The sequence below is a fragment of the Bos grunniens genome, chromosome 2 (genome assembly GCF_055505025.1).
Source record: "Bos grunniens cultivar Pamir isolate PY7600 chromosome 2, Bosgru_T2T1.0, whole genome shotgun sequence".
Taxonomy (NCBI): Eukaryota; Metazoa; Chordata; class Mammalia; order Artiodactyla; family Bovidae; genus Bos; species Bos grunniens.
The window spans coordinates 99708108-99734869 of NC_141166.1; the positions used below are offsets into that span (position 1 = coordinate 99708108).

The window sequence follows — 26762 nt, forward strand, 5'->3', positions numbered from 1 at the left end:
AGGTGTTAATGGAGTGTCGTTTTTCCAATGATCTGGAGATTTGAAGAAAATATTAGTATAGCTATAACTCACATAAAGTATTCAATGATTTTATTTTAAAACCTATAGATAATGAATTTCCTTTTATATCTGGATCCAAGGCGTTCAGTGGGTGGTGGATATGTAGCAATTAGTCAGAAAAGCAGATGCTTTTCTAGGAGTTTTGTGCTGCTGATAGTCCCAGCATATGAGCATTTTTACGTATTCTGCTCTTTCTTGCAAGTACAATTCATTATAAAGAAAAAACTGTATGCTCTTATTTTTGGCTTTATTATCTCACAGTTAATTATTTAATCCCGTGATGATTATTTCATTGTCCCCCAAAATGAATTTTCTGTTTTTATTTGGATCAGACAGTGGTTTTCAAAATGTGATCCCTAGACCAACAGCATCTCTATCACCTGGGGGGAATTCAGTAAACAGGCACACTCTTAGACCGCACTCCCACTGCTGCCAGACCTACTGAATCCAGAGGTCTGAGTCCAGAGAATAGACATTTCTAAATTTTTGTTTTTTAATTGTGATAAAACACATCATAAAATGTATCATCTTAACTATTTTTAAAGGTAGAAATCGGTGTTAAATATATTCATATTATTGTGCAGTAATAAAACTCTACAATAAAACTAAATCTCCACACCTATTAAACAGGTCTTGTTTCCCCCGCCTTCTCCCAGGCCCTGGAGCCACCATTCTACTTTCTATCTTTGTGAGTTTGACTACTCTATGTCCCTTATATTTAGTGAAGTCATACAGCATTTGTCTCTTTATGGTTGGCTTATGGGCTTCCCTGGTGGCTCAGAGGGTAAAGCGTCTCCCTACAATGTGGGAGACCCGGGTTCGATCCCTGGGTTGGGAAGGTCCCCTGGAGAAGGAAATGGCAACCCACTCCAGTCCCTTGCCTGGAAAATCCCAAGGACTGAGAAGCCTGGTAGGCTACAGTCCATGGGGTCACAAAGAGTCAGACATGACTGAGCGATTTCACTTTCACTTTCAATGTTCTCAATAGCTTCTCTGGTGACTCAGTGGTAAAAAATCTACCTGCCAATGCAGGAGATGCAGGTGTGATCTCTGGGCCTGGCAGATCCCCTGGTGCAGGAAATGGCAACCCACCCTGGTATTCTCTCCTGGAAAATTCCATGGACAGAGGAGCCCGGTGGGCTATGGTCTGTGGAGTCACAGAGAGTCAGACGTGATTGAGTGAGCCGTGTTCTCAGGGTTCATCTGTGTTGTCACATGGGGCAGGATTTCCTTCCTTTTGAAAGCTGAGTGATATGCCAGTGTATGTACATACCACTTTTGTCTGTCCACTCATCTGTTGACCTTTTAGTTTGCCTGCAGCTCTTAGCGATTGTGAATAGTGCTTCCATCACACAGCAGTGCGGGTATCTCACTGAGATTCTGACTCATTTCCTCTGGACGTGTACCTGGAGTGGGATGGCTGGGTCCTGAGAAGCCTCCACACTGTTTCCCGAGGCAGCTGTGCCATTCTGCATTCTCACCAGCGAGAATGTGCATCTTCAGTGCCTGTGAGGTCATACCAGTGCACACTCATGTTTGAGAACCACTGGACTAAGGATACCACCCTTCTCCACAAACATTGTTATGATCGCCAACTTCATGAGAAATTAATCTTGTTGGGGGACATTCTCCAACAGGTGAGCCGTCTCCTGATTTTAGGAGGGGCCAACGTGAACTACAGGACCGAAGTGTTAAATAATGCCCCGATCCTGTGCGTCCAGTCTCACCTTGGCCACGAGGAAGTGGTCACTCTGCTTCTGGAATTCGGCGCCTGCCTGGATGGCATGTCGGAGAACGGCATGACTGCCCTCTGCTACGCGGCCGCTGCAGGTCACATGAAGCTGGTGTGTCTGCTGGCCAAGAAGGGGGCGAGGGTAAGCGACAGCCTTCCCCGAAGAGGGCTGAAGGGGGCCACAGAGGTGGGAAGTGTCTCCCATTGCTGGTAGAATTCTCATTGGCTGAGCCAGACTCCCTTCTGCCTCTGCTTTGTCAAGTTGCAACGAACATAAACAGAAAGGGTGGAGCTACAGTGTGTGATGTGCCCTGATGTGGGTATGTGTGATAGAAGTATATTGTCTTCGAGAGGGAGAGGGGGCCGTGTGTTTTGTTCAAACCCCTTATTCTGCTTAATCCTGCCCGAGGGGAGGCTCCTGGTCATTAGAGGCCCAAGTAAGGCCATCCTGTAAAAAGCCTGCAAGTGTTGCCTTGGAACTTGTCACAGAATTTAACTCTGCACTGGATGAGTTGAAGTTTTAAATGTGATTTTTTTTTTCTCCTTTCTTTTTATTTCATGTTATGTCTTCTTTTAAAATAATAATAATAAATGAATTCTGTGGGTCTTGGAAGTCATGTGCCTAAAACAATGCGAAGTAACTATATTATTAACAAGTTGCTCAAGGACTGTCAGTGTTAATAGGTTGAATGAGAACAGTGCCAAGTTTACAGTAAACTCTGTTTATTTTAAGCACTTTGTTGGGGAAGGGAGAATGTACTTTTGTACAGCAATAGAAATAAATTGCTGGTATTTGTTTTTCTTCTTTATAGTTAGGCTTTTTGAAGTTCAACAAAAGACGTTAGACTTATAGTAACTATGGGAGTCTTTTTGCTTTTTTCTCTTGAAAATACAGCATTTTGGCCCCATCCCACTGCAGATGTATGGGGTTCGTGTCCCAGTGTATCTCTCTGGAGAGTCTCTGTCTGAATTATTGCAACTGATGCACTGTTCCAGGCCTAGAGTTCCCTCTGTAGATCTAGTGATCACAAGGCATCCTCTTCATGCCCTTTGTCTCCCTAGGAAGTGAACTGGAGCTTCCAGTTCTCTGGGGAGCAGGTATGAGGGCAGACAAAACCTGTTCTTCCCAACCCTGGTCACTTGGGTGCAGTATCCTTAATCTGTGGCAAGCTATGATTTGGGGGGCAGAACAGTTCTTTAGTCACTGAAACAGGAAAGCCAGCAAAAGGGAGGGATCTGGAAAACCCAGCTCTGAACAAGGAAGGGCAGGAAGGGACTCCAAGCGGCATTTTACTGGGGAAGGCAGGTGACCCAGGTCGTGCCAGCATGCCAAGTGTGGCCACAAAGCCAGGAAGGCTGGTCAGCCACAAAGGGGCAGTGACCAAGGGCTGCATACCCGTAATGGTCCAAGAGGCAGCAGATAAGACTTCATGCCCTGTCTAAGCCTGGGAGTCTTGGGCTGGGAGAGGACTTAGGGTCCAGCCTCACTTGTAAATTCTGAAGATGCTCTGCACCTCGACCCAGAGGTTCTGCCTACATAAGCCACCTGTATGATTCCATCCCCTCCTACAGAGCTCGAAGCTAGCCTCCGAATAAAGCCAGCCCACGGTCTGGAGGTGGAAATGGAGGGGCAGTGTGAGCAGTAATGAATCCACTAGGAAGGTTTAACAGGAGCACTTCCCTTCTTCCATGAACGGCATGAAGAGGATGCCTTGTGATCACTAGATCTACAGAGGGAACTCGAGGCCTGGAACAGTGCATCAGTTGCAGTAATTCAGACAGAGACTCTCCAGAGAGACACACTGGGACACGAACCCCGTACATCTGCAGTGGGGTGGGGTTTGTTCACAGCACATGTGGGTCACTGTGACAAAGTGATGCTCAGCTGTGACCTTCCCCTGCTCCTGCCCCCGCTCCCCACCCAGGTGGACCACTTGGATAAGAAAGGCCAGTGCGCGCTGGTCCACAGCGCACTGAGGGGCCACGGCGACGTTCTCCGCTACCTGCTGACCTGCGAGTGGTCGTTGGGCCCGCCCCAGCCCGGCGCGCTGAGGAAGAGCCAAGCTTTGCAGCAGGCACTGACGGCGGCCGCTAGCATGGGCCACGGCTCGGTGAGTGGGGCCTTTCCCAGGGCATTCCCTGGGAAAACGGGAGCTGGGGGTCTGGGCCCTTCCCACTCACCTTCTTCCAAGTCACCTGCTTGTGATGCACTGAAGGAATGAAGGAAATGAGGGTTTCCAAACAGAGCCGTTGGTCTCACCATGTGTAAAGGTGTTCTGTGGTTACCACAGCCTTCCTGCGAGTGGAAGGAGCCCCTCCAGGGCACGCACTCTCTGCCCCACCTTGCTGCTGCTTGTCTTCCCTCCTTGTTCTGTTTTTACCTTCTAGTCCTGCTCTCCTCTCCTTTTCCCGCTTTGATTCATCCTCTTGTCCTTGTGGTCTTTGAACAATAATCACATGGAATCCTAATTCTAAACTTGTTCTTGAGTATTCAAAAGATTTTTAAAAATAGAGGTGTTTAAAATAGAACAGGCTCTGGTAGCATGTAAGCATGCTTGTCATCTACGGTTCCTGCACTGAAGGAGAACTTCAGGCAGTACATCCAGCACTTATTTCTGGCCGGTGTCAGTATTCCTCGATTTGCAGATTTTGTAGTCATCTTCTGACCCGTGTGTCTGTGAAGTTAATAATATTTTACCCTTTTTCTTCTGTGTATTTCTCACTCTGTAGTGTCTTCAGGCAATTAGAGTTGCCAATGTTTCTAAGATTCTTCCCCACAATGACTTTGTACCAAAGTAAATGTGCCAAATGTAAATGTACCAAATGTAAAATGTAAATGTACCAAAGTAAATTTGGGTACAAAGCTGGCTGGCTGACTTTTACCATTTAAGACACTGGAGCAGATACACACATACACGAAGCTAGCTGGCTTATTGTTGGCATTTAGAATGTCAAAAATGCACATGTACACTATTTCAACCAAGACAATATATTGCAGCAAGTTGAATACAGAAGCGTATAAGAAAAAGAAGCTATCTTCTCTTAGGACAGACATAAAAGAAATTTATAGAACTGTATAACAATGCTAGTCAAGTTAACTATGTTTTAGTTTTGGAGAAAATACTCTTTTTCATAAAAAATGAACAAAGCGCACATTTCATAAAAATGTATTAAACATTACCAGATAGTGGGTTTATTTTTTTTTAGATTAAAAATACAAAGAAATATTTTTAAAGACCCGTTTACATAGATACAGAGGAAACATGTTAAATCGACATATTTGAATGTGGATGCTTTTCCTTTTTAAACTGTTCCCTAAATCTGCATGGGTCCAGAAGGTGAAAAATCATCTTAGGAAGGACAGCGAAGCCACATTGGATGTGACCTTGGTCTCAGGCTGTTGTGAAACTGGCTGTGAGGAGCCGTGGGAAAGCAGCCGCATAGCCAGCCACTGCTTCATGGCAGAGGACAGGGCTCATTCACCACAGGCCTTGAGGGGCGTGTTAGTTTCCGCATACTGTCGTAGTAAGTGACCGCAGGCTTCAGTGGCTTGAAGCAGCCTGTTCTGGAGGTCAGAAGGCTGAAATTTAGTTGGGTCAGGAAGCCGGTGTTTCTTTTGGAGGCTTCAGAGAAGAGTGTTTTCTCTTTTTTTCCTCTAGCTTCTAGAAGCCACCTCACTCCTTGGCTTAAGGCCCTGCCTCTGTCTTCAGAGTGTGCTTCCTGTCATCTCACCTCATCCTTCCCTTGGCCCTGGTTCCTCCTGTCCCTCTTATAAACAGCTGTGATCGTATCAAGTATGTATACAATATACGCTGTGATAATTCAGGATAATCATCCCATTTCAAGATTCGCAGTCACATCTACAAATCCCCTCTTCCCATGTAAGGTAGCATTCACGGGTTTTCTGACTAGGATGTGGGGCCCTTATTGTGAGTGGATTGGGGAGCTGGAAGATGGCTGCCGGTGAGCAGGGTGGATGCTGGAGAGCAGGGTGGATCTGACTCTGGTTAAGGGCTCAGATACTTCTGGCTCCCTGCCCCCACCCCTGTGACGCACCCTGCTGTTTGACAGAGGGGAAAGAATAATGTGAGTGGAAAAAGCATTTGAAGCAGCATTATTTTATTGAAAGGTATATACATCACCTTATTTTCCTTCCTTGTGAAGAAAGGGATTCACCATCTTCTGGCGATTTATGCAGAAGCTGCACTCTGTATGATCTCCCCTGTCCTTTGTTGATGAGGCTGGCATATTTGGGTCATGTTGGAATTCATTAGAATTCTGAGTACCTAGTAATCCTGAACAGTGTTGCCAAAATTCACTTTTTTTTTTTCTTCTTCTTCTCAAAGTGAAAGTGTGAATAGCATACGAATTATGCTGGAAAACCATTTTCATTATATTCTCTCTCCTTGTGCAGCATGAGATAATCATGGTTAAAAAACAACACGTTCTCTCCTTTGATACACAGGATATAATAAGCGCATATGGCTTTGAAAACTCATTAAATCACCTTGCCACTTGTGACAGGTGCTCCAGTGCTTGCTGGAACTGGAAAAGGAACATGAAATAGACGTCAATGGCACCGACACGCTGTGGGGAGAAACAGGTAATTACGGTTCCCCTGCTTGTAGTTGGGGCCAAGTAGCTGCTTGATGTCCTCGCTGCCATTTTGGCCTAGTTGTCTTAAGAATGACATAGGATGCATCTGGGCCTATTGTTATCACAAAGCGTTTGAAGTTAAGAGCTTTTGAAACTTCGCAAATGATGAGTAAAACTTTTCTAGAAGCAAGTGCAATTTGAATCATTTTGAATTAGACCAGCAGTTCCTGTGCCTCTGATGAATGTCAGCTAGATATACCCAGACAAGGCGGTGCTTCCCACCTCGCTGAGTCTTCTCATGTCCTGAGCAACCTGGTCGTCCTGTGACTGCACCGTGAGCAGCGCAGAACTTGCAGCCCAGTATTCAGCTGAATCCAAGGTGCTCAGCGAGGAAGGCTCTGGCCTGCCTTCTCCAGAGTAGGACTCAGTCCTCATGGAGCCTGCGCAACAGACTGAATACCAGCTACAGAGTCCATTTCCTTTGGTGTGGGGTGTGTGTATTGAACTGTAGTAAATCTTCAGGAAGATCTGAGTTGGCTACTTGTCAGGTTAATAATAATATAAATAAGGCTGCTTTGAAATTTTCCATTTGACTGAATTGGTTTTAGAAGTGTGAGACTTTATCAGTTGCTGTTTACCAAATGTAACCAATGGTGTTTAACATGCATTTCCAGGCTGTGTCCTGTGTATGACTTCAATGTCTCCTGCACAGATTTATTTCCAACTGCTTCTCAATTATTTCCTAACAAACCAAACGGTGGTGTGTAGAGTCCCTCAGCCAACTCATACTTAAGAAAAGCCTCAGAGAGTTTCTTGATGGGTAGCACAGGTGCTCGCCCCCCAACTCCCTCCCCACTGCCCTTTCTCCGCTGTCAACCCCCCAACCCAACTCCCCTGTAGATGCTGCCAGGCGCATGCATGGGGCTTATAGTGCTAGTTGTGGTGATGTGGGTGGTGGGCTGGCGGCAGGGGGGTGGTGATAAAGGGCGAGAGTGGTGGCGTGTCCGCTAGGTTCAGGGAGAGTGCAGGACTCACAGACGGGTTTAGATTGTGCTTGGGGTCCATGTGTGTAGATGTAAATATTGGCTTTAATTCCTTATGGAGTCTTTTCCCCAGTCATTTCAACAGTATGGGCTACTCCATATTTGGTGAAAGTGTCCACCACTTCCTGTTGTGCTGTGGGCCTCAAGGTAGCCCACAGGCCAGCACATGGCTTTCTTTGCGCTTCTTCAGAGGGCCAGGTCCCTGTCCTCTGGGGCCTGGAGGCAGGGTCTTTGCCTCTTTGTCAAATGAGGTAAATAATCCTACTTTCTAGGATCTGGTGAAGACTGAATGAGATGTGACAGTCTTGGCCAGGTGTTCCCTATGGTCAGAACCCCTGGGGCAGTTGGGCCTAGAAATTGCTTCATGAGGGTGTGTGACTTGACACACACAGGTGTGTGCTCAGGCTCAGTCCAGTAATTATGTCTGACTCCTTGTGACCCCATGGACTGTTGGCTGCCAGGCTCCTCTGTCCAAGGGATTCTCCAGGCAAGAATACTGGAGTGGGTTGCCATGCCCTTCTCCAGGAGATCTTCCTGATCCAGGGATCAAACCCGCGTCTCTTGCGTCTCCTGCACTGGCAGGCATCTTTACCACTGCGCCACCTGGGAAGGATAGGACACTCCTTTCCTAAACGTCCACCCAGGTGATTTCAGGGGCCCTGTGGCCTCGGGACAAATAGAGAATCACCATAAGCAGTTGTCTAAGTGCCGGCCTCACAGGGACACTAATGAGAGGAGCCGTGATGACGATGGGGGTCAGTGCCAGTACCTGTAACACCCCTCACTTAGCTCAATAAGAATCTCTGATCTTTAATATTAGAAGGGTGTTTTCTTTCTGGGCAAAAAAAAAAAAAAAAATCCAGAGAAGCAGAGAAGGCTTTCATTTGAGAGCTCTGTTTGTGTGGTCTGTTTTTTCTCGAGATGACCAGTCCTGAGTTTCAGTAAGCACCTTCCTTCCTTCCCCCTTGAGAATCTGCCAGGTCGTAGGCTGAAGAAGCACGGAAGAGAAACTACAGGCTCCCATCAGCCTCAGTGAAAGGATGACTAATGGTTCAGCTTCTGCCTTGCAAAGCCTTGTGTATAACCTTCAGACCACTCTGCAGCCTGAGAAGCAGGTCATAGCTTTCCTCTGCAGGCAGTAAACGTGAATTTCCTCAGCCGAGAGTGTGAGAGGCTTTGGGAAAAATTTAAACCAAGAGAAAGCTAAGCACTATTTCTCAGGCTTAGAGGCCCCCGCTGTACTCTGTGGCTGCATGTCAGTAAAACCAGTCTTGCCTGCTCTGCATTTTTCTGTGTGATATTTTTCTCCTGTGTTCTTTCAGAAATGTCCACCCATGTCTGCCACTACAGACCGTCCTGATTTCCGGAGGAAATCAGGTTGTCAGTGGTTGTCAGAGGAGCACTTGGAAATCTTGCAGAGGAAGTTTTAGGTGAGGGAACATATGCATATATGGGGCTTTGCATAGATGTGTACTGCCTTGCCCAGATTGTGAGGTCTGTGTTTGGGATTCAGCCACACAGGGTCCACATTACCTGACCCCACATGCCTTCTGGAAGAGACGGCCCCAGTGATGACAGCCTGAGTCGATGGGGCAGCTCGCGGTCCTTGTTCTCAGCAAGCAGTGACCTGGTGGTCCCCCAGCCTGGGTGGGTTGCATGCTCTGTGCGCTGCTTCTAATTGCTAAAGACTTGCAGAATGAAAGCAGTTGCTCTCCTTCCTGGTTTGGTCCTCATTCCTGGGTGTAGTCAATGGTGCTTTGTGCCTAAAACACTCTAGAATGGAACTTCTCTGTCTCCGGCTGCAGCTTGAGGCTAGGATCCCAAGAGTTCATTCAAGTCTATGCAGTGTAGATTAGCTATGAACAAGTTGGATTTAAAATACCAGCTGATGGGGTTCCTGCAGGGCCTCCATGGTCTGTTCCTGGCTCGCCTGCCCAGCTTTGATGGTGTCCATGCAGCGCTATGCCGCCCTTGGAGCTCAGCTACCTGTATCTCTCCTGGTTTTGGAGAGCAGAGAGCCTGATTTGTGTAAGTTTCCCTTTCCACCAGCCTCTGGAGCCCTTTGCTTTTTATGTCTGTTTGGTCTGTCTGGTTTTTAGATCCAGCCCTTCAAAATCAGTCCTGTAGCTCTCCAGCACTTTCCCTTGTTCTCACGCAAATAAAGAGTGTGACACTCACTCCAGTGGAAGAAGAGTGAGGAGAAAGCTTGGAGCTCCGGGAGCGGGCTTGGGGCGCGCCTCCACCCAGCAGCTCTGCCTGTGTGGCCGCCGAGGCCGCCTGCCCGTTCACACAGACAGCCTTGATCCTGTAGTTGCTGGGCAGCCTGAACCATGACAAGAACCCATCAGATGCTCAAGTTGTCTGCTTCAGGCATTCCACAGTCATGACAAACAAGTGCTGGCTCCCACGAAGTCTTGACCTAAGTGAGTTACTGTTCCCTTGTCAGTGTTCGATGGGAATCAGCCTGATGAAATGATCAGAAATGCTTAACTGGTGACCTCATGCTGCTGTGAATTGTCAGAGCAACTGTGCTCCCAAACTCCAGGCCTCTCTCAAGTCTGTGAGCCTGCTGTCTGTCTCTAGTCAGAACCTCTTGCTCTTTAGGGGAATAGAAACGCTTTTATTTCAGCGAATACGCCTGTTTTGTAAGCAAAGCGTTCCCAGCCCTGACTCCTTGGGGTCACGTTACAGTTCCCTGCTTAGTACTTACTGCTTATAAATTTGATTGTTGATGTTGCTTATCTGATGAAAGCTTATTGTGCCTACATTATGGGTTTCAGGAGGGCAGAACTCTCCAAGTCTCCTGTGCTCTTCTTTCTATAATCACTGTGTCTGGTCTCATGTTGTCCTGTAGAACTTTCTGTGATGATGGAAATGCTTGCCTTGCTATCTGTACGTCTAGCCTGGTAGCCACTAGCCACTGGTCTTGTCTGGTGCTGGGTACATAGCTGTTGACTGAGCGGACAGGTGGGTTTAAAGAAAACGAAGTAACTTTTAGGGTAGGTAACACTCACCTTGCAGAATAATTTGGGAGAAGCTGTGTTGTTGGAGGGAAGAGGTCAGGAGCCCATTGCTCACTGGGACCGTGTCCTCTGTGTCTTCTTGTCTGTCATAGCGCAGGTCACGTGCTGCTGGACTCCAGGCTGGCTTAGAAGCCCTCGACCCAGTCATCTATGTGGCTGGGTGCTGTACTGCATCTTTTGAAACACCGAGCTATTAGCAACTACCCACGACATGGACATGACCGACAGGCCAAGATGGCCAGTGCCAGCCCCATCTTTGTGTGCATAAATCTCCCTCCCCACACCGCCAGCCCGACTGCCAGCCCCCATGTGCCATGCCCTGTGGTCCCTTGGAAATCCTTCTCACTGCTTCTAGTTGGTAGCAGCAGGCTTGGAGCCCTGGCTTCACACATGGGTAGGACGCCATCCCGCCCGTTAGCCACCCGCTCCCAAGGACTGCCCTTCCCTAAGTTCTGAACTGAGATGCCCGTCAGAGGTCGTTAGATGTCTCACTGAATGTTTCATGTCAAGTATTCTTTCATGTTGTTCGTGCTTTTTTAGTTGGTAAATACTTTCCAAAGAAACTTAATCGTTGTAAATATTGTTTTTATTGCTAAAGCTGTTAAGAGCACCGTATTTTCCTCAGTTTCCAAGAAGGGTTGAATTTTCTCCCCAGCAAATCAAATGGGATTTTTAGCTGCATAACCTTCATTATCATCGTTTGTGGAGGCAGTTTAGTCCAGCATGTATGCAAGTCATGGGTCACTCTTCTCTAATTCTGCGTGGAATTCTAGATGGGACTTGAGTCTCAGCGCAAGCCCCTCAGCTGGGCGTGGGACGTTTCCAGACCAGTGTGGGGGGAGGGTCCTCACACCTGTTTCCTTGTGGGACCAGGAAGCCAGAATATGAGTTGTATTTAATCTTTGCTGTTTTAAAAGTTTCTCTCTTTTCTCTTGTCTCCATTCAGCTGCTTCAGTTTCCACTCTGGGACTCTGCCTGTCCTTCTGGGGGGGCGGGGGGTGAGGTGTCCTTCAGCTCTCACTGCAGGGACCGTGGACGGCTGAGCTGATCACACCCAAAGCCACCCCAGAACTCTGTACGTGCACATCAGGCAATAGGATGCCTGGTGGTTGATTTAAAAGAACCCTCTGTTCTTTCAGATTTTACCTTAGGTTTTTTTTAGACAGAGTGGGGCTCTTATTTCTTAAGAATTTAAAGGAAATTTGAGACATCTGGGTTGAGTTTGGCCTTCACACCGGTTAGGGGCCTCTCAAGGCAGGATTCAGGTGAGAGACTAGAAAGAAAAGAACTGGTCTCTTGCTTGTTGGGACATGTGGAGGATTTACCTGAAGGAATTTGCTTTGTAGGGACAAGCAAGTGACTTCTGTTGTATAGTTTTTGGAGGTCCCGGGGAGGTCTCATCAGTACTGCTGGGAAGTCCTTGTTCAGGCATTCCTTCCTCTGCTAGGGTTTGCTTTAGAAAAGAGCAGTAAGATGGGTGGAAATCCAGATTTCTGTCCATTCTGAACAAGGTAGAAGTTTTGGCTGTCCTAAGCATAAAAGCATGAAAGAGGGGGTAACCCAGGACCTTAGAGAGTGTGAGGGAGGGGATAACCTAGAAGGGAGGTGATCTAACATTCTGGATGGAGGGGGCAACCCAGGCCCTAGGAAGGGAGGGGAAGGTGGGTAACCCAGAACCCTGGAAAGGATGGGAGGGGATAACTCAGGACCCTAAAGGGAGGGAAATGGGGGGAGTGGGTAACCCAGGACTATGAGAGGGGAGGGACAGAGTGGACTAATGTAGGCACTGGAGGAGGGGGTAGCTCAGGCTCTGGAAGGAGCTGAAGATGGGCATGGGGTCACTCTAACAATACAGGGGATTGGGGTGAGAAGGAGAGGGACGGGGTGCGTCCACAGACTTCCCCTTTCTGCCCTAGAAGACACCCGGGGCTTGCCCCTGACATGGGGACCTGTCCTCTGCTGAGAGGACAGCAGGAATCCACTGACTGTGTGTCCCAGTCCTGCAGGGCAGGTGAGGGGCAAGTAGGGCGCCCGTGGAGGCCTACAGGGGCATCTCGGCTGCATATGGACTGGTGGCTTGACCGCTTACCAAGACCCGTGACCCACCTCCATTGTGCTGCTTTTGCTGTGCACAGAGGCTTTGTTCTAGTGAGTGCCTTCCTTTTGATTAAAAAACACAACCTGGGCTTCCAACATAAAGACATGCACTCATATGCATTTTGGTAGCTTAGAGCATCTTTACTCACAAACATGGCTGCTTGTTGTTTTGGACATTCCCTCCTAGCTCAGGAGGTTCACCTGCTCTCCTGTTGTGAAAAGTCACCTTGAGTGTTTAAAATTATTGTTGAAATATATTTGGATTCTTTCTGTTTTTGAGGCTGGGCACTAGTAGTAAAGAATCTGCCTGCCAGTGCAGGAGATGCAAGAGACACAGTTTTGATCCCTGGGTCTGGAAGAGGAGAAGGAAATGGCCACCCACTCCCGTATTTATGCCTGGGAAACCCCATGGACAGAGGAGCCTAGTGGGCTACAGACTGTGGGGTCTCAAAGAGTCAGATGCAACTGAGCACGCACACACTTGTGTAGTATGGTTTTGTCAGAAGGCCCCCCTTTTGCATTGATCCCTCATGTGGGGTCCTGCATTTAACTCTGCTCTCCTCGGCTCACATGTATCCCTTCGAGGAGAGGAGGGAACAGCACAATGTACATGCTTTAAATAATGCGGTGTGTAAGAGGATCTACCCAAAATGTGAGCATTCTCAGCACGCTTTAGAAGTGACAGCTGGTCAGAGCTGCAGTCTTCTGATAGATTTTTGGCACAAAGTCTGTATGGAACGTGATTTATGTCATCCCATATTTTAGGAAATTGTTTTTAAACTGAATTTATGTTATTTATAGCACACATTATCCCTCAAAGGACTTGAAGAGGATTCTTTGAAATAAAATATATAAGAAAAGGAAAAAAAGGTCAGAAACAGGACACGAGGAACAACGTGGATATTTCTGCCGTAATGTCCTGTGTGCTTGCCAGGTTGAACTACTGTTTTGGCCTTAGGATGCCTTTTGACCAGAGTGAGAAGGGAGCACACTCATTAAGGATTATTCTTACTGTCTGTGGGAGGAAGCTTAACAATTCTTCAGGAGAAGAAAAGTATTTTCTGGTACCCTTGTTCTAGAACAACATTCTTAGTCTGATTGATTGAATATTTTTTAAAAGAGATTCTTTAGGGGCCAAAGTGTGAGAGTTAAGAACTCAGACTCCAGCTGGACTCGCTGGCATCACATGCTTTCGTGCCTTCCACTAGCTGTGTGGCCTTAGGTGAGTTGTTTTAACTTCTCTGGGCCATATTTTCCACATCAGTAAAACCAGGATGAGTGGTACTTGTCTCATAGAAGTTAGCTGTGTATTAAATAAATTTGTGGATTTGAAGGACCATCAAGTGTCCTGTAGGAAGCACTTCACAAATATCAGAGTATATTATTAAAATGTCAGAATCTTCTTATTTTCCTCCTGAGAGGAGATGAGCTCAAGGTCCTTCTAACTGTGCCATCTTGTCTGGTAATCTCACATTGCACTGCTTTCTTATCCTTTTTTAAAAGTTCTAAAAACCTAGGTTCCTTAGAATCACAAAGTGCATCGTCGCAAGAGACTATAAGGGACAAAGAAGTTTGGTCACACGTGAAGTCCCGTGGCAGTTGCATATTTTATTTCTTTCAAACAATTCCTTGGCAACTTGAGGTTCGTGTTTAATCTGTGTACAGAGACGGACGGCGTGTTTTCACTCTAGAACTGGTCGCACATCAGGAGTGTCTGGGTTCCTCCCATCTGGCTCCTGTCTTGCTTTATAAATAGTTCACTGGGAAATGGGCTGATGCAGCGGGGGAGGCAACATTTTCACGTGCCGCTGGGTTGCTGCCTGTTGCCTTGTAACAGGTTCCCTCTCCTTGACCCCACTGAGGCCTGCAGCTTCAGGCCCTCCTGGGAGACTTGTGCCACATGCTGACCATAAGGAAGGGTCAGAACAATGAGGAAGGTGTTCCAAACAGCCACTCGTGTGCTTCAGGGAGTGTGTGGGCAGGACTGGCTTCCCGTTCGTAAGGTCACCCTCCAGCATGGGCGTCCGCCAAGGCCAGAGGTGCCGGGCGCTCCTGGGAGTCGGTCTCCCAGAGCAATGGCATTTTCCGGTCAGAGCAGTCTTCATTGTGTATCGTTTTATCCTTTGCATTGTTGAGGGTTCAGGTCTTTGTGGAGATGAAGAATTTATAGCTGTTGGGAAGTTTATTCTTTTCATGGAAGCTTCCCCCTCCCTCAGCCAGGAAGGAAATGCCTCACAGAACAAGGCTATGAGCTTGGGTTTTTTATAAATGCAGTCTGTAGAAGGTGGAGGAGCGGGTGTCCCCTGGCTTTCCGGGAGGGGTCAGAGCGCTACTTGTGTTCAGTCAGGGGCCTTTGGGACCAGCCTGTCCGAGTGGCAGCCCTGCCCGGACCCACAGGGACAGCAAAGCGAAACACAGGCTGAGTAACCTCTGCGGTAGCAACTTCTCCAGAGGCCAGTTATTAGAAAGTGCAGGGGGAGGGGCTGCCACTCCCAAAGAGGTTTAAAAAACTGTGAAATCCCAAGTTATTTTTCTGAGCGTCGTAGTCTAGATAAGAGAGCCGAGAGATTCCCAGCGTTCCATGATGCCTTTCACCTTCGTTCTCCCAGCCGAGGCTCCAGCTTCACTGCCTTTGTCATGTCTAATGGTCTCCATCTTGGTCACAACCCTGCTGCTTACCGCAGTTCATTTTCCATCCATTTTTCTGAGAGATGGGAAAAACCAGTATGTTAGGAAATAAAGTGCACCGGTAAGCACAAGCACGGAAGCCAAGCTGAGCCCCTTGGCCCCCCTCCGTCCCTCTTGGGGCCATCTCAGCCGGCAGGAAGTGCTTCTGTGGCTGCAGCTGGCTCCTGTGCTCAGCTCGGGCCTGGCAGGGCGGCCTGGGTCATCAGTGTATGAGGTAAGAGAAGGTCAGTGTCCAGAAGCAGGGAACTGCCTGTGTGTGCTCCGACCTGTCACCCTTCTAAGGACAGAAGCGTGTCGGGGCGACAGTCGTCGTTGAAACCCCTAGGCCTGTTAAGCCACACATCCCTGTGTGTGTGAGAGAGACAGACCTGGCGTAAAATGTCATAAACAGCCCTGTTTATGGAATGACTATGTTCCAGGCGAGATGACAGTTGAGTTTTTGTAAATCGCGTCTTTGCCCAGAGAACTTTAGTTCGTATAAGATTCCTGCAAACGATCCATTTATGCAAGAATCATCTCTCCCTGATGTTTTTCAGTGAAGGTTTCGTACTGCTGAGCGTGAATTGGGTTTTCTTAAAATGAACATCTGCCACGACAAATCTCCCCATGCTCTGAAGACAGAAGACTATATTCCTGAGGAAAAATTTTAGTCAGAAAATGATCTATGCCTTCATGGGAATTTAGCTACAAAAATGCCATCTTGTTGAGGATTTTGCTAGTAGGAGAAATGATGTTCAGTGTGGGTCTTGAGAAGTACCGTGAGCTCACACTGATATTTAGAGCCCGCCGCCTTTTCATACCAAGTCCTTTTCCTCCTTCCTCGTCAAATTCCCTTGGCCAGAAGCCAAGGCCTTGCCACACCATCAGGTGCTTTCTCTCCTGTCCTGCTCCCTCCCCCTTCTTCTCTGGCCAGGCCGAGTGCAGTGACCCTTGTCAGAGGCTGGTGGTCAGCCTGCAGGACAGAGTTCTTCCAGCAGAATAGCTGGGATTCCTGGGCAGAACTCTGCTGTGGTTTTGTTTGTTTAAGCATGTGGTTCACTGCCTTCAGTCTCCCTTGTTTCCGAATATGGTATCCTCAAATCCTTGTGGCTGGTGGAACTTGAGATGCCCGCCCCCTCTACCAGCCTCAGGGGTCCTGATGACACCAAAGATTCAATCTGAGTTGAAAAGGGGAAACACAGATCCCGCTGTTTGGGGTGTCATTTGAAAGTGAGAGCCTGGTTAAGAATTTGTGATCCCTGTTAGGCCAACTGTGTGGGACTCCAGCCTGTGCTGAGAGGCATTTTCCCATCTCAAAGGCAGGCTGATCACCGGAAGTGCAGCCAGTCCAGCTGGAAGGGAAGACAAGGGAATCCAGCCCGGTCTCCAGCGGCAGTCTTCTCCGACTTCAGCTGCTCTAACTCCTGGCTCTTCTGGCGCCTTCCTCAAACACAGGGTCCTATTTTTAGTGCTGGGCTGTCATTTTTGATGTGCTGTTATTGCCAAAAAAAAAAAAAATCAGTGGCAGCTGCAAAAGAAATCTTGGTGTAAAGGCCCCGTTTATAATGCAGATAGAACTTGTTTACCAAATAAGAGAGACTGGAATGTCACGGTGGATCAGCTGCGCATCAGATGGAAGAGCCTTGAGTTTGTTCCTTCCATGCCGTCCTGCCCACATCTGGCCACGTGCAGCGCGGGTGCCTGCTTTGTGCCACAGTCAGCTCCCTTCGGAGGAGGGGCTCCCTAACTGCAGGGAGGTCTCCAAGGAGTCGCAGGCCCAGGTAGTAGCTCACATCCTCCGTGTCACCAGCCAGCCCCGGGTGTTTAGATCCGTCTGAACCTAAACCAGTATATATATATATTATACCTGCTGCTGCTGCTACTAAGTCACTTCAGTCGTGTCCGACTGTGTGCCACCCCAGAGACGGCAGCCCACCGGGCTCCCCCATCCCTGGGATTCTCCAGGCAAGAACACTGGAGTGGGTTGCCATTTCCTTCTCCAATGCATGAAAGTGAAAAGTGAAAGTGAAGTCGCTCAGTCGAGTCCAGCTCTTGGCGACCCCATGGACTGCCGCCTACCAGGCTCCTCTGTCCATGGGATTTTCCAGGCAAGAGTACTGGAGTGGGTTGCCATTGCCTTCTCTAATATATATACCTAAACCAGTATAAATACTAGTCTGTTTACAGTATTTATATATAATTTATTTATAAACTTAGACGTGTGACGGGTGGTGATGAGCCCGTTGGTATAACACAGGTTGGAATGGCACCTGGGGTCAAGACCCTTGGTAGCTTCCACTTCATCCATCCGTGGTTTGTTCTGGTTTTCCCCATCTTCAGAAAACTGGTAAAGCAGACAGGATTTCTTTGTCCCTCCAAGGGAGATGGGGCCCCTATGTCACATTTATGTCCTTTGCTGTATGTGTTCCTGGGAGTTAAGCCATGGCCAGGCCAAGACAGTTGGAGTAGAAATACTGTCTGTCCTGAGAGGTGTCTGGAGAGGATGCACGGACCCTGCACTGCTGAGCCCCCAGTTCCCCACTTCAGCTGTCTGGGTGCTGGGGGACCCCTGGCTTCACAGGGGAGCTGGGCCCCGCCCTCTTGGAAAGGGGGCAGCTGGGGCCTGTCCTGCAACTGCCCAGGAGCGCTCAGTTCCAAACTGTTACCCTGTTTTGTTTTATTCCTCGGAATCAGTGTTAAATCTGGGAGACTGACCCATTGCACTGCACTGCACTGTGTAGCATTTATTGTGGTTGCTGTATAGTGTTACCACCGTGATCTGTTGATGGGGTTGGTGGTCCACACCAGCTGGGCTGCTCCAGCTCAGGGCTGTGACGAGTGCACATCTCTCTGTGCTCCATAGGCACCTCCGCTCCGGGGCACCTCCAGGCTAAACATCCTGTGTTCCAGGGGCACCTCTGGGTGCATGTCTGCACCTGGGTTGCTGGGTGGAGGGATGTGAATGTCTTCAGCCAGCACTGGGTCTCGTTTTTGCGGTTGCTTGGACTACCAGTGAGGTTGGGCGCTTTTCATGAGTTATTGGCCTTTGGTCTTCACCTTTTGTGAACGGCCTATTTCTGTGTTTTCCCAGTTTTTATACTGAGGCATCTGATAGATTTGTAGGAATGCCAGGAGTTTGTAGGGGTGAGGCTGTATTTAAAGAAGAATTGCCCCAGGACTAGAGCTGCAGCGTCAGGCTCGAGCTTCTCCTTCCTTCTCTGCATTGGAGACAGCTTTCCTGCCGTGTCTCTTTCCCACCCTCACGCCTTCCTGTCCTCTGCCGAAGAGCGTCGTCCTGGCCGGGGGGACAAGCACAACCTGCCACTGTCCTTCCCTCTAGACAGTGGTCCACATGCCATAGCTGAAGTCTCCTCTTCTAACTGAACCCCTTTTCTACTCATAATCCACCCCCTCCCCCCGCCAATACGTGTCATGACCTGGGAGTGCAGAGGTGCAGCAGCTGCCATGAGGTGGTCCTGAGGGTTCCTGCCCTGTATTCTTGCCCTTCACATAGTTCCTGCTTTGTCCTTGGCTGCCTCCCTGCAGAGAGTCCCCTGCCAGCAGCAGCTGCCTGCCTCAGGGCCAAACTGGGCTGTTCGCCTGGGCACACAAGTCCCTCCACAGTCTGCTCGTCCTTTTTTTTTTTTTTTTGCTTTCTCAACATCCTTAGTCCAGGATCTGGACTTGTTACAGAGATTCTAAGCTCCATGAAGGCAGGAATGATATGATACACTCTCACTGTCTCAGTATTTATTCGTTCTTTTGGACTGAAATGTATGACTTTAAGGGAAGAAGAGAGGCTGGACAGTAATACTGATCTCTGTGTTTGTGTTGCCCCATACTGTTGTTGTCTCGTACTGTGAAAAAAAATGACAATAAAACACACGCTTTGTGGCTCCTGAATCTGCATTTGGGCTGGGCTTGTAGAGAAGGTTCTCATAGATGGCGCTGCCGTGATAGAGTGGCTTGGTGGAGTCTGGGGCTCCATTTCCAGTATGGCACACGCATGTGGTGGCCGGGGTTGCTGGCTCTGTACTGGGACGTCAGCCACATACAGCTTCTCCCAGGAGCCTCATCTCAAGGGTGCTTGGGCTTCCTCACAGCATGGCATCTGGTTCCAAGGTGTGTTCCAAGGAATCAAAAGCTGCCCTCAGGGCCTGGGCCCACACACTGGTGCAGCATCATTTCTGCTGTATTCTGTTGGTCTGAGGTGTCACAGAGCCCACCCAGATTCAGTGGGGGCAGAGTGCGTGGTCCCCTTCCTCTCAGTGGGAGGGGTGTCAGAGGATCTGTGGCCTCCTTTGGCTACCACCCTGTGGCCATCATGCTAACAGTCTCCTCCTCCCTGTAGCCCTCACGGCCGCTGCTGGACGAGGCAAGCTGGAGGTCTGTGAGCTGCTGTTGGAGCGTGGAGCTGCCGTGTCTCGGACTAACAGGAGAGGGGTCCCTCCATTGTTCTGCGCGGCACGCCAGGGGCATTGGCAGGTACCCAGGGGACCCCGGAGGCTTCAGAAACAGTGGTTGGGAAAAGTGCCCATCGCCGCTGCTGGACCCCGTCTTTCTCACATTCTTGGCTTCTGCTTGTACGGGGAGTCCTGCAGCATCAGGGCGGACATCTGACCGGCTGGCATAGTCAGCCGTGTGGGCTGGTAACCAGGTCAGAGACCCATAGCCACTTCCTTTTAACTGAGGAAGGGAGTGGAGCTGGTGAAGCCCATCATGTCATCAGGAGATTTGCTGTAACAGAGTTGTTGTCACACCAGGATGACCCATTTGTCCAGCGCACTTGGGAGAGGAGTGGTCCTGCTGTGCTCTTTGGGAAAGGAAGTGTCTCCCTCTGGTCCTGCACTGTGACTCAGGCTGCTTTCTTTTACTGGGAGTGATGTGCTGCTGCTCGTAATTAAGGGATCCCTGAGAGCAGCGGTTTAGTCTTGCATTCCTTCATTTTGTAAACACTGACCATGTATCTACCCCATGCCTGGCACCAGGTTACACACAGCTGCATAAAAACAAACGGCTCTCACCATATCCTTTATAGGAAGAATTTTCTAGACCCCAGTTTACATCATAGAGTCGTGACCCTTCTGATTCCTGCCAGCTCTGTCAGTAGGAGCCTTGAGGGCTCCGCACCAAGGTTCTGGCTTTTCTCCTTTCCGGTTCTAAAAGCTTGGTTTGCCCTGTCTGTTCCCTGTTACTCTCACAGCTCCCTGCGATGTCCTAGCTGATCCTCTCTCCTGGTCTTAGTGTCCCGTAAGTGGTGAGGAAGTTTGGAAGCATTTGTTGGTGGGTCCAGAATGAGAAAGCAGTGGGAACATGCCCCCTTCTTGTGGTGGCATTAGAACAAATGTGGTCCTGGAGGGAGAGAAGCTGCACCACTGCCCCCTAGGACCACTGCCTCTCCCACTGGGAGGGCATTGCAGGAGATGCCACTGCCCCCTAGGCAGAGCAGCTCCCGCTGGGAGGGCATTGCAGGAGATGCTTGTCTGGTGTTTTCGCTCCCCCTTTCACCATGTACTGTTTAAAGGCATAACTTTGAGGCAGAGACTCTTGTCCGGGAAGCTTTGGTAAAATCCCCCTGGTGTGAAGGTCCAGCTGTCCCTGGAAGCAGACGGCTGAGGGGAGAGGGTAGGTGTTTCCCCACCAGCAACGTGGCATCAGTGCCCTGTGGGGCCCTGGCTCACTCCCTTAGTTCTGCTCAGCTGCTCCATAGTGGCTCATAGTGGCTGAGCCTGACTGTGCTCAGGATCCCCCTCTCCTGCAAACTGCTGCCTTGCGTGTGCCTGTGTTATAGATAGAGTAATGAATTGGGCATGTTAAAAAGAGTATATATTTGAAAGAAGAGTCTGTTCAAAGAAATAAAATATAAAGATTTTACAAGCCCCCTGGATCACATAACATAGAGGGGTTTTTGAAGAGTCCTTTCACTCCTCTTAGAGGTGGAACAACCAGCCCGAGCAGAGAGCATGTGATTTCAGATGCAGCGGCAAGTGTGTGATCCCTAGTGTTTCTTTCAGATTGTTAGGTTGCTCTTGGACCATGGCTGTGACGTGAACCTAAGTGACAAGCAGGGCCGGACGCCCCTCATGGTGGCTGCTTGCGAAGGGCACCTGAGCACCGTGGAATTTCTCCTTTCAAAAGGTAGCGGCACTGTCCCCCTGTGAGGGCTTCTCTTGGGTGGACAAAGAAAAGAGCTTTGGCAGACCCATTTAGTACTTTCTGATTCAGTTTTTTTTTTAAATCTCTTTATTAAGTCTATTATTTATGGATGTTTTCTGCCTTGCACACAAGTAGAGGGTTTAGGGGTGCATCCCATGTACCCATCGCTCAGCCACAGCAGGGACGATCATTTCACCCATCAGCTACAGATTTCACCAGCCTGGTGGCCACATTCTGCAAGCCAGGCCCCTATGGATGCGGAAGGGTTTGCTCAGGTCTGGCCTTTCCGAAGTCACATTTATTGAATGGGCTTCTCTTTCAGGTGCCACCCTTTCTTCTCTGGACAAGGAGGGTCTGTCGGCATTAAGCTGGGCGTGTCTGAAAGGTCACAGGGCTGTTGTCCAGTTCCTAGTGGAGGAGGGAGCCGAGATCGACCAGACGGACAAGAACGGCCGCAGCCCCCTGGACCTGGCCGCCTTCTATGGCGACGCGGAGACCGTAGGTACCGCGGTGGCTGTGCTCCCCACCTGCGCCAGGCGGGCCGGGCCGCCTACTGATCTGGGATCCGAGCCATCCTCAAGTGTGTGTGACGCCGCCCCAGCGTGGACCGGCTGTTTGTGTGTGCCGTGGGGTGGCTTTCGTTTTCTGCTAGTTCTGTGGCATGCGGTCTGTTTCAGAACTGGAGTCAAGATTTTGATAGATTCTTAAAAGCTTAAAATTCCATGATGACAGACTGCACTCACATACGTGGATGCAACACGCATCCGTGAGTATGTGTACGCACACGCATATGTAGCTTTATTTTCTTATAATTTTCATAGAAATAGAATTCCTATGTAGTTCATTTAAAAATCACTTATGTATGTGAGAAATTACTGCTCAAATAATTAGTTGGTTTGCTTTTAAATCAATGCAGCTTTGTCTTGAAATAATATAAAATACTTTGGGGCACTGTCTTTATCTTTGTCAAATGCCTGAGTCCCTAACTGAGGAATGAAGGGATAAAACCTTAATAAATGAAAAACCACAAAATGTCTTTCAGGGAAAAACCCACATCTTTGTCAGTCTCTACATCCCATGTACCAAGCAGGTGTTGGAGGAATGTTCAGCTCCTTGAGAATGGTCATTTATGAATAGTTACGTGTGTCTAACATGAGAATTAGACAGACAGGTACTGTGTTGCTGGGAGCTGTGGACCTTGGGGTGGAAGCGATCCTGCACATCTGTGCCTGATGGTTTTAAAAGGCAATGATATTGGAATTAAGTGGTCTCAATTTCCTGGACATTATAAATTGTACATAAGTGTCAATTTCCCCAAAACAGCTATTTAACTAAACCTCACATCTCCACACTTTTCTTTCTCCGTTTTTGTTACCTTACTAGATCCTCTAGTTTATCAACATTAGGGAAGAGTGAAGGAGCTTAGTATTCTGTCATTAAAAAAAAAAAAAAAATTGGGTATAAACACATAACATAAAATTTACCATCGAAACCATTCCTACGTGAAGACTTCAGTACTGCTACACACACGTCACGATGCTGTGCAGCCAGAGCCCAGGCTCCTTTTCTGTCGGGTAAGACTGAAACAGCGCCCACTGAACAGTAAGCCCTTGTTACCACCCCTCACCCCCAGCCTCCGGCAGCTGTCTTTCTATCAGTACTTCTCTTTCTCTGAATGACAGCGTTTGGTCCTTCATACAAGTGGAATCATACAATATTTGTCTTCTTATGACTGACTGATTTCACTCAGCATTGTGTCTTCTGGGTTTGTCCATGTCATAGCACATGTCAGGATGTCCTCAAGGCTGAGTAATATTCCGCTTATGTATTTGCCTCATGTTGTTAATCCATTCATCCACTCGGTGGGCACGTGCACTGCTTCCGCCTCTTGGCTATTAGGAATAGTGCTGTTATGAACATGGGTATGCAAATATTTCACCGAGATCTTGCAAATTCTTGGAGATCTATCATTCTCTTGAGTAGATACCCAGAAGTAAGAGTGCTGAGTCAAGCGGTAATACTGTCTTAATTTTTTGAGGAACCTTCATACTGTGTGCATAGTGGTCACATCCTGTCAGCAATGCGCATGGGTAACTATTTCTCCATATCCTCTCTAACACTTGCTTTCTGTTTCATTCTGTCCTTTTTAACAGTTCAGTTCAGTTGCTCAGTCGTGTCCGACTCTTTGCAACCCCATGAATTGCAGCACCCCAGGCCTCCCTGTCCATTTAACAGTAGCCATCCTAATAGTTAATAACTTGTTTTGTGTCTTTGATTTGCTGTTCCCTAGTGATGAACATTTTCTCACATGTTTATTGGCCATCTGTATGTCATCTTTGGAAAAATGTCTGTTCAGATACTTTGCCTATTTTTTCACTTTTATTGAAGTATAGTTGATTTACAGTGTGCTAACTTCTGTGCAGAACGACCCAGTTATACATACATATATACCTTTTAATATTCTTTCCATTATGGCTTATCACAGCTTTGCCTGTTTTTAAATTGGGTTATTTGAGGCTTTTGTTGTTGGGTTGTAGGAGTTCTTTACATATCCTGGATATTAATCCCTCTAGTGTGTTATTTTGTGAACAGCTGGTATACTGATAAGATGTATCAGATCCACATGAAACTCTAAGCAGTCTACAGACTTTCCCAGTGAGTGGCTCAGTTTTCCTGGCAATTTCTGTTTCTGTCAAACCACAGTGTGGTTTTCCCACTTGTTCTCTGTTTAGCCCAAGTGATAGCTGTTTTATCACATCAAGTCAGTCTTGGTAGCATGCTCTTAAGCTTTCCATCTTTACAGTCTCTGTATTCAAATCTCTTTCCTATGCCTTAAAAGTGAATTATTATTGGGTCTGGCAGATTCCAACCTTTTCAGGTTCTGTATCCAGGCTGTGTGGATCTGAGTATTTCTGGAGTGCCTGTTGCCGTTGGAGCTATGGCAGAAGCCTGTCTCCTAATAAGTAATTGGAGATGAAAAAGTGACTGTATCTTATCTCTGTGGCCTGGGAAGTAGGATGCGAAGACAGGTGAAGGCGTGCGTGTACCTGTCTGTGGTCTGGGTGACGGACACACTCCCCACCTGCTTCCGGAGCATCTGTCTGCCTTCCTCATTGCCAACATCACAGTCACTTTAGCAGAGCAGGTTTGAGCTGTGGATTGCAATTTCTCTGCTTTGTTCTGTGTCAACTTTATTTCCATTCTAGGATCCCATTAGGCCAGAGGCATCTGAGATCAGAGTGAAGTAAGATCGCCAGCTTCTTTCTACACCAGCTGCGGCCTCGGGTAGGCGAGGGCTCCTCTGCCTGCGCCCTCAGGGCCTGTGCGCTCTCTCTGCAGGTGCTGTATCTGGTGGACAAGGGGGCTGTGATTGAGCATGTGGACCACAGCGGTATGCGGCCCTTGGACAGAGCCATTGGTTGTCGGAACACATCTGTAGTGGTTACGCTGCTGAGAAAAGGAGCCAAATTAGGTCAGTGAACAAACACCTCAGTGCAGCAACAAGGGGAAGGGTAGCTTCAGATTTTAGAGCTCGTGAGGGACTATATTCACCTGCTCCCAGGTTAAGGAGTAAGAGGTCAGGTGTATGGAGGGTTTTTTTTTGGTTTTTTTTTTGGTCCGTCTCTGCTGCTGCTGCTGCTGCTAAGTCACTTCAGTCGTGTCTGACTCTGTGCGACCCCATAGACGGCAGCCCACCAGGCTCCCCCATCCCTGGGATTCTCCAGGCAAGAACACTGGAGTGGGTTGCCATTTCCTTCTCCAATGCATGAAAGTGAAAAGTGAAAGTGAAGTCACTCAGTCGTGTCCTACTCTGTGTGACCCCATAGACAGCAGCCAACCAGGCTTCCCGTCCCTGGAATTCTCCAGGCAAGAACACTGGAGTGGGTTGCCATTTCCTTCTCCAATGCATGAAAGTGAAGTCTCTCAGTCGTGTCCGACTCCTAGCGACCCCATGGACTGCAGCCCACTAGGCTCCTCCGTCCGTGGGATTTTCCAGGCAAGAGTACTGGAGTGGGGTGCCATTGCCTTCTCCGTCGGTCCCTCTCTAAGACTCAGTTAATCACAGTCATTCAGAGTGTTTAAAAGAGGAGAAAGCAGAGGCCAGTGTTGAGGGATAGCCCAGCAGTGGGGGGTGTCGGGGTTGTGTGGGAGCCACAATGGAAGCAGTTCTGGGGGCTCCATGGGAGGGGCTAAGGGTGGATGGGCAAGAGCTGGTGGGTGGTTGTCATGAGCAGGTGAGTATGAGTACCACTGTTTGGGAGGCGGCGTCTGGTCTGCTAGGAAGGGCAGTGGCAACCCCAGCACACGTTCTGGGAGAAAAAGTTCTCAGGATTTACGGAGACAAGATGGGTGACTTAAGGATATCGAGGGTGAGAGCTCTGAGAGGTAGGACCTTGGCACACAGTTCAGAGTGTGGGGAAGGGCACCCAGACCACACTGGTTTTTTTCTGGTTTCATGTCAGACCTTTGGCTGCCAGCAGTTCTGGGGAGGGGACTGCGATGAAGGTGAAATATCATTAAGCAGCTCACGGTATCAGGAACTATTGTGAGCAGTTTCATGTTTTACTTTATTTCATCGTCACCTGCCCTATGAGAGGGGAATGAGCATATAGCATCACGTCACAGAGGAGGAACCCAGCTGAAGGTAGTGAATAGCTCCCTGAGGTCATGGTGAGCGGCAGGCCACTGTGAACCTGAGTCTGACTCCTGAGTCTGCCCTTAAGTGCTGCTCCCTGTGCGTGTTGGCAAGAGGCTTAGCAGAGCTTGTGGCTGTGCTGGCCGCAGGGGGAGAGACGGGGACACAGGCGGAGGCAGGGAGGCTGGGGCAGCAGGGCCAGAGCTCGCGTCTCAGCGCAGACTTGGTTGTGACTCTGAGGCGAGTGTGAGAGATTCTGTGAACGCTGGCCTGCCTTCACCTGTCTGTGGTCCTGACAGCACTGCAGGGAGCTAAGGAGATGATTTGGAAGCAGATCTCCACAGGAGGGAGGGTGGCTCATGATCCCACTGATGCCTTCGTGTCCCAGTGCTTTTTTCCATCGCAATGACGGTGTGTGCGGGGTGCAGCTCCCTGCTAAGCACTCTCTTCTCTTCGTTGTATTGTTATCCAGGGTCTGCAGGACATGCTGCAGGGTGCTCTGAGGCTGGGTGCTCTGCTGTGTGCAGGCTTAGCTGTGATGTATTAAAGTATGGAACTCCTTGCCTCCAAGCCCGCCCGAGTGCCTCTGAACACATGTTTATTTTGCAGGAAATGCTGCCTGGGCGATGGCTACTTCCAAACCTGATATTTTGATTATACTTTTACAGAAATTGATGGAGGAAGGAAACGTGATGTACAAAGTAAGTGGTATCGCCCTTTCTGGGACGCCATGACAGCCTGCAAGCAGCCTT

The 26762-nt window shown here is 48.7% G+C and overlaps 1 protein-coding gene across 38 annotated transcripts in view; it reads left to right on the top strand.

Annotated features, from left to right (window-relative positions):
- Nucleotides 1-26762, top strand: part of TANC1 (tetratricopeptide repeat, ankyrin repeat and coiled-coil containing 1) — a 341829-nt gene that overhangs the window by 308361 nt on the left and 6706 nt on the right. For all 38 annotated transcript variants that reach the window (XM_086355114.1, XM_086355089.1, XM_086355126.1 and 35 more), the window contains 8 exons: nt 1698-1934; nt 3718-3903; nt 6317-6395; nt 19570-19703; nt 21233-21356; nt 21697-21872; nt 24714-24846; nt 26620-26711. In XM_086355114.1, coding sequence (XP_086211240.1) covers nt 1698-1934; nt 3718-3903; nt 6317-6395; nt 19570-19703; nt 21233-21356; nt 21697-21872; nt 24714-24846; nt 26620-26711 — 1161 coding nt within the window. The remainder of the gene's footprint in view (nt 1-1697; nt 1935-3717; nt 3904-6316; nt 6396-19569; nt 19704-21232; nt 21357-21696; nt 21873-24713; nt 24847-26619; nt 26712-26762) is intronic.